The 18,807-nt window shown below is 39.4% G+C and overlaps 1 protein-coding gene across 2 annotated transcripts; it reads right to left on the bottom strand.

Annotated features, from left to right (window-relative positions):
• Nucleotides 1-201: 201 nt before the first annotated feature.
• NPM1 (nucleophosmin 1) lies at nt 202-14,675 on the bottom strand. 2 transcript variants are annotated; one of them, XM_081035956.1, is made up of 11 exons: nt 14,333-14,675; nt 12,171-12,250; nt 11,557-11,676; nt 11,150-11,243; nt 10,719-10,825; nt 10,554-10,618; nt 6,968-7,025; nt 6,540-6,623; nt 5,504-5,605; nt 3,261-3,335; nt 202-579 (listed from the first exon to the last, which is right to left on the bottom strand). In XM_081035956.1, exons 1-11 carry the CDS (start codon nt 14,388-14,390, stop codon nt 541-543), a joined length of 882 nt encoding a protein of 293 aa, XP_080892082.1. In that variant the 5' UTR covers nt 14,391-14,675; the 3' UTR covers nt 202-540. The 2 variants fall into 2 exon arrangements, with proteins under 2 accessions (XP_080892082.1, XP_080892083.1); XM_081035957.1 differs by lacking the exons at nt 202-579; nt 3,261-3,335 and adding an exon at nt 4,131-4,477 and having other exon boundaries at nt 14,333-14,671.
• Between the last annotated feature and the right edge of the window lie 4,132 nt (nt 14,676-18,807).

Below are 18,807 nucleotides of genomic sequence, written 5' to 3'. Positions count from 1 at the left end.
GAAACACATTTGCATGGTTATAATTATTAACTACTGTCAGGAAGGTGTAAGCACTAAATCCTCACAATGAAAAAACAGATGTGAACTCTGAGAAGCATAACTATCTGGAGAAGGGCAGGAACTGTTTCTCATGAGATTTTAGGATACTAGTTGACACTTAACTATGTGTATTTATTTTTCACAAAGTATAAAGAGAGTAAATAACAAAAAGAGAAACAGTACTACTTTATTAAAATACTGAGTTTATTTCACATGTATATTTTTGTCTCCCCACCATTTCCATTTGTCTGACCACCACTACTACTATGTCCTATCATAACATTCCATACATACTTAAAACCAAGCAAAGGGTGGAGTCCCATCTTTAAAAACTAAACAGGCATTTTGGACAACACATTCTTGGCAATGGAACCTGGACAACATTTATCAGACACGGTAGGGCAAGTTCTCACTCTGCATTATAAAAAGGACAGCCAGATAGCAACTGTTACAGAAATGAAATAAGACGGAAAATTTTAACAAACTGTTTAAACTATTTTCTTAAAGAGACTTCCTCCACTGCCAGAGATCTTGAATAGCCTGGAAAAAAAAAAGAAATGTGGTTAAGAAAACCACAACACTTCACAGACACCAATAAATTAAACCACGTCTCTTTGTATAGCTCAACATATCTATTTTTCATTCTACCACCAAAAAAGGTTCCCTCTAGATAATTAAGAACTGATTTCAAGGAAATTTACATTCAGACATGAGTTTAAATACTTCAATTCAGACAGAAACCATGATTCTTTGTAAGCAAAGTCAATTATAGTAATATACATTTAAAAGCTTAGACATCTTTAGTAAAGGAAACCAAGAGAAAGGGACCAGTTGGGCCAACTTGCCCCAATGTTATATTTTATGGCTGCCATATTTATTATACAGAACAGTTCAATATATTTGTTTCTAAGCCTATGCCTTTGTACATGGGAACACATACTAAAAAATTATGTCTATCTGAAATTACATCTTTGTATTATTTCCCTGAAATGGGATCTTAACAGTTACTTGTTTTGCAGAATTTGCTTATAAAATCCTTAGTGTATTCCATTTACATTGTTAACAGTTCCTACAGTGATCACATCCAATTTCATTTTGTCCAATGAACATTCATTAGCAAGGACATGTTCAGCATTATATTATGAGGTGGTACACTAACCATGTCCTGCCATATTAACTACTCAAGACGTGCTCTTATCTGGTTTGTTAAGCACTTAACACCATCATCCATGACCTACCTTGCTTTTCCATTCTTTCAATCTAATGACTTAAAATGTCTGAACAAAAGCACCAGTCAATTGCTATGTGGTTCAGCATGATTCTACTTGTTCTCATGCTGATATTTAGTAACATACATGTAAAATAAAATTCTCCAATTTCAAATGACCATGTAAGTACCGCAGTATCTACTTCAAGTTGGTGTTTCTTTTTCTATTTGTAAATAATGTTCTCTTTTTTAAAGGACAGCCTTGATGCTTGTCAATTCTTTAAAGGATTCAGCAAGTTCCTTTAAAACAATGAATTTGTTTGTTCATCTTAAAAATGCAGAAAAATTCCATGACACTCCAATGTCAAAAGAAACATCAGAAGATTAGCAAACATCTATAGAATCATTCATGATTTGCTTCCACTTTTGAATAAACATTGTTTGCACTTACACTCACCAAAATTTTTATGTCCTCCCACAAAAAGCATTATAATCTTTTTCCACTCAATTCAAGTTTCTGCAAAAATTTTCTATTTCTCAAGTCCATCTGGAAGGGATTTTACTAGCCAAATCCTCATAAGCAACTCTTTCACAAGAAAAACTGCACTAGCAATGGGAAACATTTTAATAGTGATTACTTGCATCTGTAGCTATGCCGTAAAAACGTGAGGCATTTAGTTTTGGTAATCTCTGTAATAGTAAATTGAGCTGTTACATTTTTTATTATTGCAGAAATTTCATCCTGGCACTTGAAAATATACTTTCAGTTTTGGAGTCAGAAAATACTTCTGTTGGCAGTGAGTTCAGTCATTTCAGCTGCAAGACTGATGTTATACTGTGGGGAAGGCCCTTTGCAGCTTTGGCTGTTATTACTTTTATCTTCATCTCAATTTTTCATAATCAAAAATTTTATTTTGCCACTAGTTGAAGAAATCATGCATCTGTTCGTACATGCTAATTTATATCTGACTTTCCATTTTTAACATCGAATTAACTGCATACTGCAGTTTCTAAAGGACTTTTGTGTAATAAATGTCAACTATTCATAAAAATTCACAGAACTCACACTTGTCTTTGGGGGTCCAAATACACACAAAAAATACCCAGAATAACCAAAAAAAAATCGAAAAGGCTGAACTTGATCATGTTATGACCACCACTGTCAATCAAGGCCGAACTCAAAATCAACCCTAAACAGTGCTGACCCATTGAGGATTTCACACCTAAGAAAAGTAGTGCTGCCATTTAAATGATTCAAATACTCAATACTACGGCTCTAGAAAAATGGCTCTAATTGACAAATTTCTTGATTTTTTAAAAAAAGGCAGAATACAGGAGACTTAGGGAGTCCTGAAATAAACAATTAAACCACAGGATATTCTATACATACATGATGCCTAGCAACCCTGTGTAACTGCTTTTACATTTTCCTTTACAACCTGTGTGTCAGTAACTGTAAATAAGACAGTAAAAATAAATGCATTAATTTTCTATTGACAAAAGACTTCCATGGTAAGAAATACAAAATCTTAAGAGTTGACTCAGGCTAAAACATTGAATATTAACTACAATTTGGCTTCCTGCTTCCAGATTTTACACTTTAGGTTGATTTTAGCAAAAATGTCCTTCCCTTAAGACCTATGGAGAAAATGGTCTTCCTCCGCCAACTCACAAGAAAGCAAAAGACTAGACTGCGCCAAGAGGCCAAATGGAGCAGCAAGTAAAACCACAGCTCATTTCCTTAGCCAACATAATACCAAAAGTAAAACTGAGTTCAGTAACCAAGAGATAATTTACCAACTACATAAAAGCTGGGGAAAATGCACTAAAAAAACTTATCTCCTCAGTCTCGACCAACTAAATTCTTAAGAGTTTCCATGTATTTAATCTGAAGTATTGTCTGTGGTTAGGAAGCTTTTAAAAGAAGCCAACACTTAAGGAGACTAAAAGAAAAACCATAATAAATCAAAATAAAATATTTGGATTTGGTCATGTCTTAAGAAAACTCAGTTACCTCCTGGTCAGTCATCCGGAAACAATTCTTCACATAATTGATGAACTTGGCTTCCACTTTGGGAAGAGAACCACCCTATCGAGACAAAAGCATCAAGGGTTATGTAGAGAAACAGTATTTTGTGTTATTATGAAATTCCTCATATTTGCATGCTATTACGTCGACTAACTCATTCCTTGTGTCTTCAATTCTTTAAAAATATTGAACAAATCCCTTTTAGGCCCAGAAAGACCTATTGAGCAACTATTAGGACCTAGCACTTCCATACTAATGCACTCAAATGCCAACTTGACTGTCTACTGTATTATCTAACAAGTCAATGTTATCACCACCCTCTATCACCCAGAACAAAATAAGCAAATGCACACCCCATTTGAATACCATATGCACAAGTGACCAAAATTGTTAAAAGATCCCTTTAATACATACGAAGAATCTAGGTCCAACACAATGCTAACCTGGTATATAAAAGGGGAAAATTAAAGTTACTACAATTTGTTGACCTCTAAAGTTTGGTATTTCCTTCAATTATGAAGACAGAGAAGAAAGTAGCACCAAATTATTTACAAAGCATTACAAATTCTTAAAATTATGAAATATTTATTATTTATCACTACTTTGGAATTATTTAATGTACCAAGTATGTTACTTTTGTTTCCTATTTTGAGAACCAAATTTTAATTTTCCTTGTAACCCAAATCTTTCATGCATTTTAAAAAGATCAAGAAGGCTTCAAGAATGCCAAAGGGACCCTGGTATAAAATAGGTTAGGGATCAGGTATGGGATGATACTTAATTGCCTCTATCCCCTAAAAAACAAACTTCACTATAATTTCCATTTTAAAATTATTGTCACATACATTCTTATTTGATTCATTCAAATATTTATTGAACAGCTAGGGAGACACAAGGGTGATTAAAACATTGTCAAAGAGGCGAGGCAAATGCACAAGTGAATAGAAAGCAAAGTATAAGGTTCACTGAATCACAGCAATCAAAAGAAAAGTGCTTTAGGAGATATCAAGAGTGAGATTGCTTCCAGCCTGAAAGGGGGCATGGGTGGGTGGCAAATCAGGAAAGGGAATTGAGATTAAAATAGAAGACTTCAGTCTGGATTGTTGATGACACTCAGTATGGACTATATTTGTCTCTCCTTTTTCCTCTCTCCCCATCTTTGGGCTTAATTTACCAGTAGTGCCCAGGATTGTTCAATGTGCCTGCAAGGAGATAGGACCATATTAAAATGCGGGGGAGGTCATTTTAGCACTGTATGCAAGGGATAAAAATAAAGCAGCGATACCAGGAAGGCTAAAAGGTTTACAGTAATACAAAAGCAAAATCAAACAATGCATTTTGGTTCTAAAATGTTTTCTCCAATTGACTCATCACTGCACAGGGAAAGGAAATCTACTGAAGCCATGTAGAACCTAGGGAGCACAGAAAAATACGGGGAAAGGAGACAGCAACTTTTCCGTACCACCCTACATTTACTCTCCATAACTCAGGTCTAAAAGTCCTGTTCATAGAATTAAAGCTCCCAAATGTTTCAAGACATTTAAATCAATTATTTCATATTCTTCAAGTCTAGAGTTCATGAAAGTTTAGTATCCTAGTCAAACAAGCAGCAAGATGAGAGCTAATCCTCTTCTCACACATTTCTACTATTTAAGACAAAAGGAAACTAAATAAAATCAAGATATAACTAAATGTATTGACTGGTGACACCTTGGTGTAAAGAGGCAAATAGAAATGGTTCAGTTTGTTGGAAAATACTGGCTAGAGTCAATCATTGAGTATTTATTATTTTAAACTGTAACACCAAGCAGTCAAAGACTGTCTACTTCTCCAGCTGCTGGCAATTTTATGAAAGACTCATGCGCCCTCTGCTGGTTCTGTAGCATCTTACAACCAGAAAATAAGGCAAAGGAAGTGTTCTCTTCTCCTAGATCTCATTTTAACATCTGTAGTCAGAATGTAACTTACAACCAACTTACGTGCATTTCTTTTATAATGAAAAATAAAGCATATGTAACTTCAAATATGCAAAAAACAAATCACCATAGAGATTACAAATGAATAAGTAACTTGTAATCCATTTTTGAAAAACATTTCATACTACAAAAGGGTGGGTATAGTAAGGATAAAAAAAATGGGAAAGTGCTGTTACAAATCCCCAGAAAGGTATGTTTGAGGGAGGGGTTAATAAATCTATCTACTTTCTGAAAGAAGATAATTTTACTCACTTTTTCTATACTTGCTTGCATTTTTGCTTTAATGTCTTCTACAGAACTAGGCCCTTTCGGTGTTTTAGGAGTTTTTTCCTGTTTTTTGAAGGATTCTTGACCCTGCGGAAAAAGTTCAATTTCAAAAGGTTGTTAAGATACAGCTCTTAATTAAGACCAATCCTATTTAGATTTTCTACGTTCTTCTTACAATTCTCTCTTTATAAGACTATACACCAGACACCAAACATATACCAGAACTGAGCTGCTATTATAAATTCACGTCTGAACAATTTTGTTCTTTGGGTCATTCCTTAAGAAAAATATATGAATAGTTTGAGCCTGTATTTATATTTAACACCAGGATATCATCAAAAACAAAGCCAGAATTGGGGCGGCCGGATGGCTCAGTTGGTTAGAGCACAAGCTATCAAAACGTTGCTGGTTCAATTCCCACATGGGATGGTGGGCTTGCCCCCTGCAAGTAAAGATTGAAAATGGAGACTGGTCTTGGAGCTGAGCTGCACCCTCCACAATTAGACTAAAAGACAATTTGACTTTGGAGCTGATGGGCCCTGGAAAAACTATTCCAACATTCCCCAATAAAAAATAAATTAATTAAAAAAAGAAAGCCAGAAGGCACCTAAGAATGAAGAAAATCAATGCAGCTTGATGCCTGGGGCCCATCCCAGAGCATTTAAAGGATAAGCTCCAAATCCAAGTATTGGGGTTCTTTTAATCTCCTTATTTATTTGTCACCAGGGTTGAGAAACTATATTATGCAATAAATATTCCTTTCAACAAGCAAGATCCCTTACAGAAGACATCTCTTTATATCATAAAAGTATTTGTTGGCTTTCTCCCCCACTAGAAAGCCAGCAGCTGTAAATATGACAATGACTATCAACAAGCACATTTCAGCCTTCTGAAGACACCAATCACAGGCATTCTCCAGAAGCCTATTAAATTTCAGATGGACTACGTTCTCCACAGTAGAAGCTTTAACTTTCCTAACTCGTTCAATGAAACTGGTATTTGTGTGTATGTTGCCACTTACTTTTGATCTTGGTGTTGATGGTTTTGAGTCTTTTCCATTCTGGTTTGATTTTTGTGCATTTTTGGCTGGAGTATCTCGAACAGACTATAATTAGAAATTAATCTTAATCAATGCATAAAGACATCAGTGCAAATAAAACTGCCCCAAACTATGGAAGAAAAGCAGCAAGGCTAAGATGAACCAATTATTTTGACAAAAACTTGCAAAAGGGATAACAAAGAGGAAGAAAGCTATGTGAATAGAGAATAAATCATTCCCCAGTGTTAAGTTTTCAGGACAGCCCCACTCCAGACCAATTTTAAGTATGAGATCACATCACTTCTTCCCCAAGCCAGTTTTTGTTAACTACAAAACAGGTGAATAGCACTAAAAAAATGTCCACTATTTGGTTATTTCTGACAATCTTGTAAACATTGTATCCAACTTACTTTCTTTATAGGAGCTTTTTCTTCAGCTTCCTCATCATCAAACTCATCATCATCATCACTACAAACGAAGAAAGCCATTATTGATTCAATGCACTCACAGGGTCTTGAAGAGATATTGCACATTCATGTCCACTGCACCGTTGTTCACAATTGCCAAGAGGTGGAAGCCACCCAAAATTCCACCAACAGTTAAATGGTTAAAGAAAAGGTCATATGTACCTATAACAGAATATTCAGTCTTAAGGAAATCCTGCAAGATGCTGCACATGAATGCACCTTGAGGGTATTATGCTAAGTGAAACACGAGTCACAAAAAATACTGTATGATTCAGCTTATGAGTTATCTAGAATAATCAAACTCTTTATAGAAACCAAAAGGAGATTGATTGGTTACCAGGGGCTGGGGAAGTGAAAATGGGGAGTTTTTCTTCAACGTGTGGATTTTACAGTATTACTAAATGGAAAGACTTTGTGATTTGTTACACAACAATGTGAATATGGTGAACACTACTAAACTGTACATTTAAAAAAATGATTTAAAATGTTAAATGTTATGTATTTTCCAAATTAAAAAAATGGAAAAATAACTTGGGACAGGGTAGTTGAAATTAAAAATAAAAAAAACATTCCATTTTCAGATTTTTGCTAAGGTGACAACTCTCTCCAAATTAATCTACAGATTCAATGCAATCCTTAAAAAGAATCCTAGCTTGCTTCTTTCTCTGTAGGAATCCATCCTCAAATTAATATAGAAATTCAAGGTAGCCAAAACAATCTTGAAAAAGAACAAAGTTGGAGGATCCACACAGTGATTTTGGACAGGAATCTGTAAAAAACTTTAAAAAAGAAATCAACAGTGTTTTACTGGTTTAAGAATAGACACACATCAGTAGAGTGGAACTGAAGAGTCCAGAAATAAATCCATGTATTTATGGTAATTATTTCAAACACAAGTACTAAGACCATTCAAAGTGGAATTAAGTCTTTTAACAAATGGTGGTGGGACAACTCGATAGCTACATGTAAAATAAAACTGGCCCCTCTATCTCACACCATATACAGAAATTTATTCAAAATGGATCAAGGATCTAAATGTAAGAGCTGAAACTATAAAACTTTTACAAGATTTGGCAATGGTTTCTTAGGTTTGACACCAAAAGTATAAGCAATGAAAGGAATGACTTCATGAAGATCCAAAGGATACTATCAAGAGCGGGAAAAGACAACGCATAGAATGGGAGAAGATATTTACTAATCTTATCTGACTTGTTTCCAAAATATGTAAAATTTTCTTACAACTCAATATAAAGTACTGGTACACACTACAACATGGATCTTAAAAACATTGTGGTAAGTGAAAGAAACCAGTCACAAAAGAGCATATTTTGTAGGATTCCATTTACATTAAATATCCCAAATAGGCAAATCCAATCACTGCAGAAATCCACAGGAAGTCTATATTAGCAAATAGTGAAACTGGTTCACACTTTACTTCAAAAACCAATTAATTATATACTGGCCAAAATGTTTCCTTTCCCTACAACATAGCCTCTGTGTATAAGACAGGAAGAAGAATTTCACTCATGTGCAACCAAAGAAACACCCATCTTTTCAACACTGGAGTAAAATTTGCAGTGTTAATTAGAGCAGGTATGTAGTATACAAAAAACCCATAAACAGTCCTTTAAGTGATTTTTTTAACAGTAACTTTGTCAATTTTGGCCTTAAAACCCAATCTCTGCATGTGCCTCCCCATACTAGAAACAAGATGGCAATTAGTTTCCATAAAACCACTATCATAAACAGATTCATTAGCACATTCCCCAATACAATAGGGAAAACGGTAGTCTTATATGGAATGACATGATATTTATAAATTTTAATGTACGAAGTTTAAATGGACTTTAGCTTTTCTTGCTTACGTCAACAGCAACTCACCCCACCCCACACCATACCCTTTCCATCCTCAGAAGCAGAGCCCATCAACTTCCCTTTTATCTTGTGGGTTCCAAGTCTTCAGGTACTGTGGCTTACAGTTTCTGATAACTTTATCTACTTACAAACCTCAAGGTACCTCTTCACATTTTCATTGCCACCTAACCAGAATTTTCTAAGACTTGTTACCCTCAAGGCATCCATGAACTGTCCCTATCTATGCATTTATCTGACTACCCTTTCTTTTCTTAAATGAAAATCTACTAATTTAAACCTTAATAGCATCTATACTTTTCATTCCTTGCTCACTACCTAAGATGTGCAAGACAAGACAACTATCCTGTTTTCACATTATAACTATCTTCCATTGCGGTTACATCAGAAGTTATCCCTGTTTTAAAGACAGGAAATCTTCCAAAGCCCAAGCAACAAAATCAAGATACATACCAATAAGGGCCTACTCTAAAGCCTTCCTAGAAAGCACTGTCTCAAGTCTCTGTGACTTTGTGCTTTGAAACCTATGCAAAGGTTAACCTGAATCACCAGAAACTTAAGCCTAATTAAGCACCATATACTATCCAGATTTCTCATTTCTGTCCAAGCCCATTTCCCATTCCTTTCTTGGCGTGTTATTTTTTTAATTCTTACTAACAGCAAATATTCTTAAAGTAATAAAAATCAAACATCAAGTATACTGAGTTTGTAAGTTTGACATGAATTTTTTAAGCATTCAACTCTTTCATCTTTTGGCCTTTTCCTATGTTCTGCCTTTATTGTCACACTCAAAGGTCTTTTTAAAGAACTACCAGTGTGGCCAGTTGAGGTTATTGAAAACCTAACTTCCAGACTGGATCACTCATCAGTGCAAGTTCTCAAGAGTCTTTCTTAAGATTCTATTTGAATTATGTTTTCAGTAAATATATATGGACCAACCTGGAAACTCGTGGAAAGTTGACATTGAAAAAATTCAATGCATTAGAAAAGTTACTGATATTGCTGCAGATAGGAAAGACCAATTACAAATAGCAGTTTACTCCAGTGTGCATTTAACTATTTACCATAGCCTGACCTAGTTTAATAAACACATCAAATCTTGTTTCCAACCAAACTTTAAATTCTCCATGAAAACCCTATCCTCTTTTAGAATCTTATTTTCTCAACAAGAACCAGAGAACGACAGGTCAAAATCCTTTATGTGGGAAAAAAATCCTTAAGTGACAACATACAAAGTGAATGTAGCCAGAGCTATTCAGATTCTCTTTCCCCCCAACCTGCTCATCATGAGCTGTTCACCATGAAATATACCAGACCTCTTAACGTACAGTAATGTGTCCATGATCATCTTCCCCAGGAAAAAGGCACCTAGTCAAACACATTCGGGAAACGCTACATACTCTAGCCATCTGAAAATCTGCAACGTGCTACAGCATTTTAATGGCTCGCAGTTCCAATAACAACCTTTAACTAAGCTCATTCAACCCAAACTGAAAACACTATTTACTGTTTCTTTAATTGAAGCTATTACTTAGCTCCACAAAATGATTTTGGTAAATCATTTTCATAAAACTCCCCCCATACAACTATCACGTTTCTAAGCACATACTACATATCACGTATCATGTTTCTAAGCACATACTACTACTACACTTACTCTTCGTCGTCATCATCATCATCGTCGTCCTCATCATCTTCATCAGCAGAAAGTTTTACTTTTTTCTTAAAAAAAACAAATGAAAAAAACCCCCTCATGAGCAAGTGCTGATCCTAATCACCAAACCAAAAGCCAGAATAATTTATCTGTATAAATTATCTATACCTGTGGAACCTTACTACCACTTCCAGGGGCAGAACGCTTTCCAGATATACTTAGGAGTTTCACATCCTCCTCCTCGTCATCTTCTGACTCTGCATCTTCCTCTACAGCTAAAATAAAAGTTTTTTAGCCACCACTAGAACTCAACCAAGAAGCAAGAACTCAGAAGAAAGGGTATTTATAGTAAGAATATTTAAGAACAGATTCTAAAAAATCTAAACAAACAGCAAACAGGAATTTTGGAACCTACTGCTCACTACTAGATTTTAAATACAAAAAACACAGGCTTTTCCAGTTATAAACCACTAGATTCCCATTTGAACCTATTATAAAGACAGTAGTACTAGAACTAAGAATGTTCTATAAAGTCCAAATTGGGAACAAGATAGTTAACTGCATTAAAGAGAATAGCATAATAGATAAAAATTACATACCTACTAAGTGCTGTCCACTAATATGCACAGGCCCTGAACCACACTTCAACCGTAAGACCACAGGTGGTGTTATTTCAAAGCCCCCAAGGGAAACCTAAAAAGAAGAAACTTTTAAATTACTAAATATTGTGAAAACACTAAAAGGTTAAATGTTCGGTATAAAACCTGCTCATAACTTAAAACTTTGTACAATAGATGTGACAGGCAAACCCATTAAGCCAAACAAACCAATGAACTTGTTTTCCCACCCGGTAAACAAGCAGCAACCACCCTGTTCATGAGCTGATCCTTCAACCCCAGTGACAAGATAATGAAGCTGTGACCAGAAGAACCAAACCAAATTCACACCTACCTTACACTGCAACAGAATTAGACTGACACAAAACCCAAAGTGTAAGTGCCCTTACCGTTGGCTGTACAGACATTTTCAAAGTTGCCAGTGTTACTTTAATTGGACTGCCTTCATAATTCATTGCCTCTGCTTCAACAATGTGCAATTCATCTTTTGCACCAGCCCCTAAACTGACCTGTGAACAGAAAAATGGCACAACTTAATTAAAAATAGTACAACTTCCTGCTATTTTACAATCCCCCTAAAGTTCCTATGTTTAAAAAAAAAAGAAAAAAAACTGCAAACTTTTCATTACCACTGATGGAAAACTAATCTGTGTACAATGTTGTCTTCAAGTTTTATGTGACCTTGCCAATCAATTTCTCACTATGTACTACCAAACGTTAGCCTCTGTGGGGGACAAATAGATGTATCACACTATTCTAAAGGGCTTTACAATGCCAATTGACACATACAAATGTTAAGTTGAATAGTGTGACTAGACTTTTACATGATTGCCACAGGAGTGGTAAAGATGCCAAGTTTTGTATCACAGATATACAGAAAATCAGGTATATTCAAAACTCAGTTATAAAAATACTATTATAAAAATTAAGTAATAAGCCACATGAATAGGAACTAAGCTGAAATCAGAAAGGTTACGCAGTTTATTTTGAAAAGTTTAAGTACCGTTCTTAAAGATAATTGGTGCTCATTTTCATCATTATCCACTTTAAAGTGATAATCTTTGTCGGCCTTTAGTTCACAACCTGTAAATGAAGAAAAAAAGCAACTATAACAAGGAGAAAAATAACACTGAAAGTGCAGTGTGGGTAACCAAAGCTTATGGTTAACTTGTGAACTAATTTCCCACTACTGCAGCTATTAAAAGGTAGTAAGGCACCTCTTCCTGGATTTCTTGAACACAAATATCTAACAATCAACGCAAATGTCTGTAAACAATCAAATAACATCCTTACAGGACTTTAGAAATTCTGCTTTCCCATTATACTACTTCATTCTCAACTACACCACTATTACCATCCTCAGGTAGAAATGGGCTAAAAGATTTAGCAGACCTGGAACTAAGACAAGTTACCTGAAACCAAACTTAATGTACAGTATTGATAAAACCCCCACTATTTAAAAAAAAGTTCAGTCACCTACTGAAACTCCCAAGAAAAGCAACCAATTTGGAAATGAGAACGATGACACAAATATCTACACAAACCAACTTGTATTCACAACAGGAAAACTAAATATAAAAGAACACTTGTTACAGAGTCAACATTTCACCTTTGAAGAGAAATGATGTACATTAAATTATGTTAAAAAATATGTTTAACGCAATAGAAATATCCGAGGGATATTTCCAATGGAAAGGGTAACAAAAACATCTTAATATAAATTGATCAACCCCCCCCATTATTCAAAATGCCTAGGAATAAACAGACAATGGACAGTGCATGTTATCTACTCCCATTCCTTGAACAAACTTTTAAATACTGTCAGAACAAGTTTTATTAATTTAAATGATTCCATTTAACTGTCATCTAACAGGTACTGTATATAGATACTTAAATGTTACTGCTCAGTTAACAAACCTCAGCACTGTTCATACAGAAACAATGAAATTTGGGGCAGGACTTGCAGTTACTCCAAAGCCTGACAAAGAAATGGCTTCAACACGTTTACTGAGGCTGAAGGCCAAAGCGGGCCTCCCCTTAACGTGGTGCGTACAGTGTGTGTGTGTGTGTGGGGGGGGTCCCCAAACCTCGGCACAGTAAGTATTACATACAGCGCCACCCGGTCTTACTGCCCCGAACGGACTCTCGTCTTTAAGGGAAAAAGGCTGTTTGCTCAATGCCGCACAGAAGGCTGCCTTCGCGGGCCTCCCTCAATAAAAAAAGAAAAAAAAGGGAAAAAACTGTCACTCAGCAGCCCCGGAGGCCAGGACTTGGGTTTGCATCCGCCGCTACCTACGAGCAACGTCCGTGAAGCCCCTTTAGTTCCGAGCCTCGGGACCGCCCCGCGCCGGGGCCACGCCGTCCCCGCGGGGAGCCAGGAAAAGGGCCCATCCGTGAGAAGCGCCATCCTCGATGCGAAGCCCTGAACAAAGGCCTCCAGCGTCCAGGCGCCAGCAGCCCCGTCACCTAACAGTTCCCGCCCAACGGCCCCCTGCAGCCCGAGGAGCCCGGCCAGCGGTGGGGTGGGGGACACCACCTGCGAGCCCCGGATGTAGCGCCCACACCCCCGCCTTCCCCCAAACACGTGGCAACCACGTGCTCGCGGCCTCCCCTCGCCGGCCGCGCCTCCCCGCCCCCCGCGCCCCGCCGAGGCTCCGCGGCTGCCGGGCCGCAGACACCTAACTCGGGGGCCGGACAACAGCGCCAGGCGCCTCCCGCCCTCTGCCAGGAAAGGCGCGCACGCCCCCCATGCGGGCCCGCACTACCTCCGGCCCCATCCACCCGAGGCCCACCATCCAACACACCGGCTCCGGCTCCCAGGCGACGCCCTCGCGCACCCCGAAAAAGAACAGTGTCCAGAACGCCACCGGGTTACCAGGAAACGCCGCCCCGCAGCTAGGGGGGTCCACGTCGCCTCGGGCCGGGGCCCCGGAGCGCTCACGCCTCAGGCTGCACGCCGCCCTCCTCCCCTCGCTGCCTCCAGCCGGCGCGCCCTCCAGGCTCCTCATCCCGCGGGGGCCGGGCCCCGGCGGCTCGCTGCCCACTCCCTCGGGCCTCCAGCCCGCCTCGCTCTCTTCACCAGCCCCAGGCCTCAGCGGGATCCCGCCCCCCCACCGCAAAGCCACCAGGCCCTGCTCGGCCTCGCTCCAAACCCACAGCACTTACCGAAAAGATAGTTCTGGGGCCTCAGGGGGCTCATGTCCATGTCCATCGAATCTTCCATGGGGTGGTGGCGCGCACTTAGGTAGGAGAGAAGACGGACGGAGATAAACGACTACTGCTCGGCAGCACAGACGCGCAAGACGGACTCGCACCAGGGAAAGGACGCGGGCTCCCTGCGCACATATATAGACCCTGCAGATCTCGCGAGATCTCCCAAGTCCCGTCGCTGCGCGCTTGCTCAAGAGCCCCCCTCACGGTACGGTAGACCTCCCGCGCAAGCGCTCTGCAACCCCGCTCCTTTCTACCTCGCCCCCCACCTCCTCCAGGTACTTCGCGGGCTCCCACCGAGCACGCGCAGTCGCACGCCAGCCCCATGCCTTCACCGCCACCGGTGCCTGTGCGCACGCGTGCTTCCCACCCCATCAGCCAAGCTTTCCCGGTTCTCTCCCGCTCGGGCGCGCGGGCCCGGCGCCAATAGCCTGCGCAGCCCACCCTGCAAAATGGCGACGGCATCCCTTAGCTGTGTTAGGAAGGCAGGGCGAGCCGGTTTTAAGCCAGAAGGGAGCTTGGTTCACTTTTCTCCATCCCCTCATGCCCCGCAGGCCTCCAAACAGGCAGAACCGCTCCAGGATTTCTGCCTTGCCTAAAGGCCTGGGCTCCGAGTGCATTGTTCCCCAAAGTGAAAAGTTGCAGGTGCCAGAGGCCTGACTACGGATTATTCTTTGTTGGGAAGAAAAGATGTAGCTGCTGGCCGGACTTACTCTGTCCTTTTTTTTTTTTTTCCTGAGGAATCCTCTCCGAAGTTGAAGTCTCTGCCTTTATGTCGTTTTGGGGGCCGAAAGGGGACTGAGTCAGACTCTCCCATGAGAGCAGGGCAGGAACCAGGCCTGGGTGATCTCCAGACAGAGAAGGTCTTAAACGGGCTGTGTGCGCACAGTATGTGTCCACGGAAGGCCCTGGGAGGCACATGTGACTACCCCCACTTTGCAGACTGGGAGACGGGCGGAGAGAAGAAGGAGCCCAAAGGGAGGAAGTCGTGAGATGGGCCTCCAGCTCCAAGCCCGCGTCTGACATCCCTCCCAAAGAGCTCGGACGGTCGTGTGTGGCTCCACTCTCCGAGGCAATGCAGTTCTCAATCTTTAACGTTCCTAAGGCTGTTCTGACCTGGAAAGAAAGCACATGACTTGTAAGAGATGAGTAAACCTTAGACTCTTTGGGCAGGAGCCTGGAAACGAGCATTCTAAACAAGATACACCTTGACAAACGAAGACCCCCCACCGCCTCGGGGCACTGACGAGTTTTGAGAATCCCTCTAATTAACCATTTTTACATCAACAGATCACACAATGATTTTGTAAGGACTGTGGAGAATAAGAATAGGGACAATGGTGTCCCTACCCCCTTTTCTCCAAATACGTTCTTTTTTTTTTTTTATACAAAATTATAGTTGGCATTCATTAATGTTTAGCTTCTGGTGTACAATGCCATGATCAGGCATCCACAGTATCCCTGAGGTGGTCTCCCAAATAGGACGCATGTCCATCGGATACCCAACAAAATCTTTGCAACATTATTGAATAACTTCCCCAAATTAATTTTCAAAAAACCCTGAGGCCATCTTGTGGTTACCAGCTGCTTCCTAATCCCTTCACCTTTCCCCTTATCCCCACCCACCCCACCCCACCCTCCCACCCCCGCCCATTTAACAACTCTCGGTTTTTTCTTTGTGTCCTCAAAACTGTCTCTGATTAGTTCATTCACATATTCTTTTCTTTAGATTCCGCGTATAAGTGAGATCATATGGTACTTGTCTTTCTCTTTCTGACTTATTTCACTTAATGTTCTCTAGATCCATCCATGTTGTTGCAAATGATTCCAAATACATTCTAGTTGGAAAGATAAACCATAAAACACAGGAACCAATTGTTAATTAATAGAATCAAAGCCCTAAATTCGGAGAAATCAATGCAACCTATACATGAATGGGGCCAAGGTGTTTCCCACCCCCAAATGAAGACGAGTCTTCACCAGCTTTGTTCTTGGATCTTTTGAGATACAGAGTATGACCAATTGCTAGAGAAAATCCTGAGACTTGGAAGGCTGTCTCTGCAAAGGAACTGAGAAAAGGAAGGGGACTGGCTGAGGGAGGGCTAGAATTTTGAATGAGAAAGTCTCAAGAGGAGCTACAGGAGAGTGGAGGAGAAGGGCTTAATGTTCTTTGAGGCCATGCAAGTAAAAATTGAAACTACTTTGTAATTCCTTTCTGGATTCTGGACCATGATTATTCAAATGCAGCTCTGAATAGAGCCTAAACCATATGGGAGTTGTAGTCATGTTATATAAGTAACATTTGTTATTTTAATATATTAAGCACCTAGTCTAGATATGATCTCACGGAATCAAGGGGTTAAAAAAATCTGCATTCTTCAGATATACAAATGTAATGAATACTCATTAGCTTTTTAATAAAAATTATTTAGGCTTATGCAAAGTGAAAAAGTAAGAATGCCCCTCCTTCCATATTCCCATCCCTATCCCCTAGGGTTAATCACTGTTAATAATTGTGTGATTATCCTTCTAGACTATATGTACATATATAAGCAGACTAATACAGTATCTTTGCACGTATATCCTTATGGATGTAGTCTCATAAATATAGTCAAAGAAATAGACATACGCAGTAAACAGGTATTTACTTACAAATATATATACATATAAATGCATCTTTTTATTGTTTACATAACTAAGGTCATATTTTATACATCGCTGTCTTAGTCTGTTTGGGCTGCTATAACAAAATACCATAGACTGGGTAGCTCATAAACAATAAACATTTATTTCTCACAGTTCTGGACGCTAAGAGTCCAAGATTAGGGTGCCAGCATGGTTGGTCCCGTGAGGTCTGTCTTCCAGGTTTCAGATTTCTGATTGTGTTCTCATGGTGGAAGGCACTAGGGATCTCTGGAATCTCCTAATCCCATTCACGAGGGTTCCACCCTCATGACCTAAGCACCTCCCCCATATCCCACCTATTAATACCATCACCTCTGGGGGGGGTAGGATTTCAATATATGAATTTCGGGGGGACACCAACATTCAGACAGTAGCAATTGTTCTGCAACTTCCTTTCCTCATTTCATGTTGCTTAGCTATCTTTTCATGATATATTATAATATAAAGGCCTACTGCATTCTTTTTAGGAGTGCGTTTTGCATTATATTCCATAGACTAAACATATATATATATATATATATATATATATATATATAATTTTTTAAATTCCAGGTTTTATTTATTTGTTCATTTTTAAACACATTTTGTGATGGAATTTCAGAACATGTACAAAAATAGAAAGAATATTATGAAGAACATCCATGTCCCAATCACCCAGTTTCAACAATTACCAATATATAGCTAATCTTGTGTCATACACCTCTCTAGATCTCTCTCTCTCTCTCTCTCTCTCTCTCTCTCTGTAGCTCTCTCCTCTCCAGTCCTCTGCCTGGCAAACACTAGCCACCTTGGCCTCTCCAAACTCCCAATTCTGTGTCCTCACCAGGGAAACCGCTGGGCTCCACTGGCCTTGTCTCTCCCTTTGTTGTGGCCTGGAAACCTCCTCCAAGTACTCAGCTGGGCCATCACTTGTTTCATCTCTCTCAAGCATGACGGTCCTGTGCTGTTTGTGGTGATGTCTAAAAATGGCTACTTCATATATTTTGTCAATTTTTCAGTTGTTTAAAATGAAAATGTAAATCCAGTCCCTATAGTCAATGAGCAGCTATTGAAGACTGTTGAGAGGAAAGTGTCATTAAGATTAATCTGTCTTCAGAATAGAAGATTGCCAATCCATTTGGGTATATTTAATGTCCTATGGTGAACCTCCTCTTTTAGGGAAATTATTTGATTGCAAAGAGGCTTTCCTACATATGATACTGTTTTATGTCAACCTTATTGCAATTCAGCATCTAGTGTCTCTAATCAAAGGTGGGCAGCTCACCACCTCCGTTTGTCTTCAGGAGTGTTTGCATGAATCTCTCACAAGGGTGCTACTGAGTCTCTTCAAACAAAACAAAGGAAAGGATTGGTAGGGAATGTCACCATTTTTCATTTGAAACATGTTTGAGACTCTTTTTAGTTGCAGGTATTACAGGATGTTAACTGAGATTTTCGCCATTTTCTCAGGCTCTGGGTTCAACCTCAAATCAGATGAAATGGGCCATCCATGCATAATTTACTAGGAGGTAGCTAAACGAGTCCTATGAGCTACATAGCATCTCCAGACTAGAGAAAAGCAACTAAGAGAGTCATTGAGGAAATGAGAAGTTTCTTTGAAAGGAGTTGTTGGCCTAGCAGTGAGGGCTATTCCCTACCCTTACCTCAAGCCAAGACCCAGTGCTACCACGGACTGGAGCAAAGGTGGTGAGAGAGTTCTGGAAAACATGACCTGTGTCCCCTGGAGTTTAGGTGGGTCCAGAATC

This window comes from Rhinolophus hipposideros (assembly GCF_964194185.1).
Source record: "Rhinolophus hipposideros genome assembly, chromosome: 23".
Classification (NCBI taxonomy): Eukaryota; Metazoa; Chordata; class Mammalia; order Chiroptera; family Rhinolophidae; genus Rhinolophus; species Rhinolophus hipposideros.
Note: the sequence above shows the minus strand (reverse complement) of the source record. Positions and strands in the feature narration are given on the sequence as shown.

Coding starts and splice junctions, on each gene's coding strand:
- NPM1 (XM_081035956.1), bottom strand. CDS start 14,390: ATGGAAGATTCGATGGACATGGACATGAGCCCCCTGAGGCCCCAGAAC. Junction 10,619..10,718: donor GTGGTAGTAAGGTTCCACAG/GTATAGATAATT, acceptor GTTTTTTTTAAG/AAAAAAGTAAAACTTTCTGC. Junction 3,336..5,503: donor TGCAAGCAAGTATAGAAAAA/GTGAGTAAAATT, acceptor TTGTCTCGATAG/GGTGGTTCTCTTCCCAAAGT.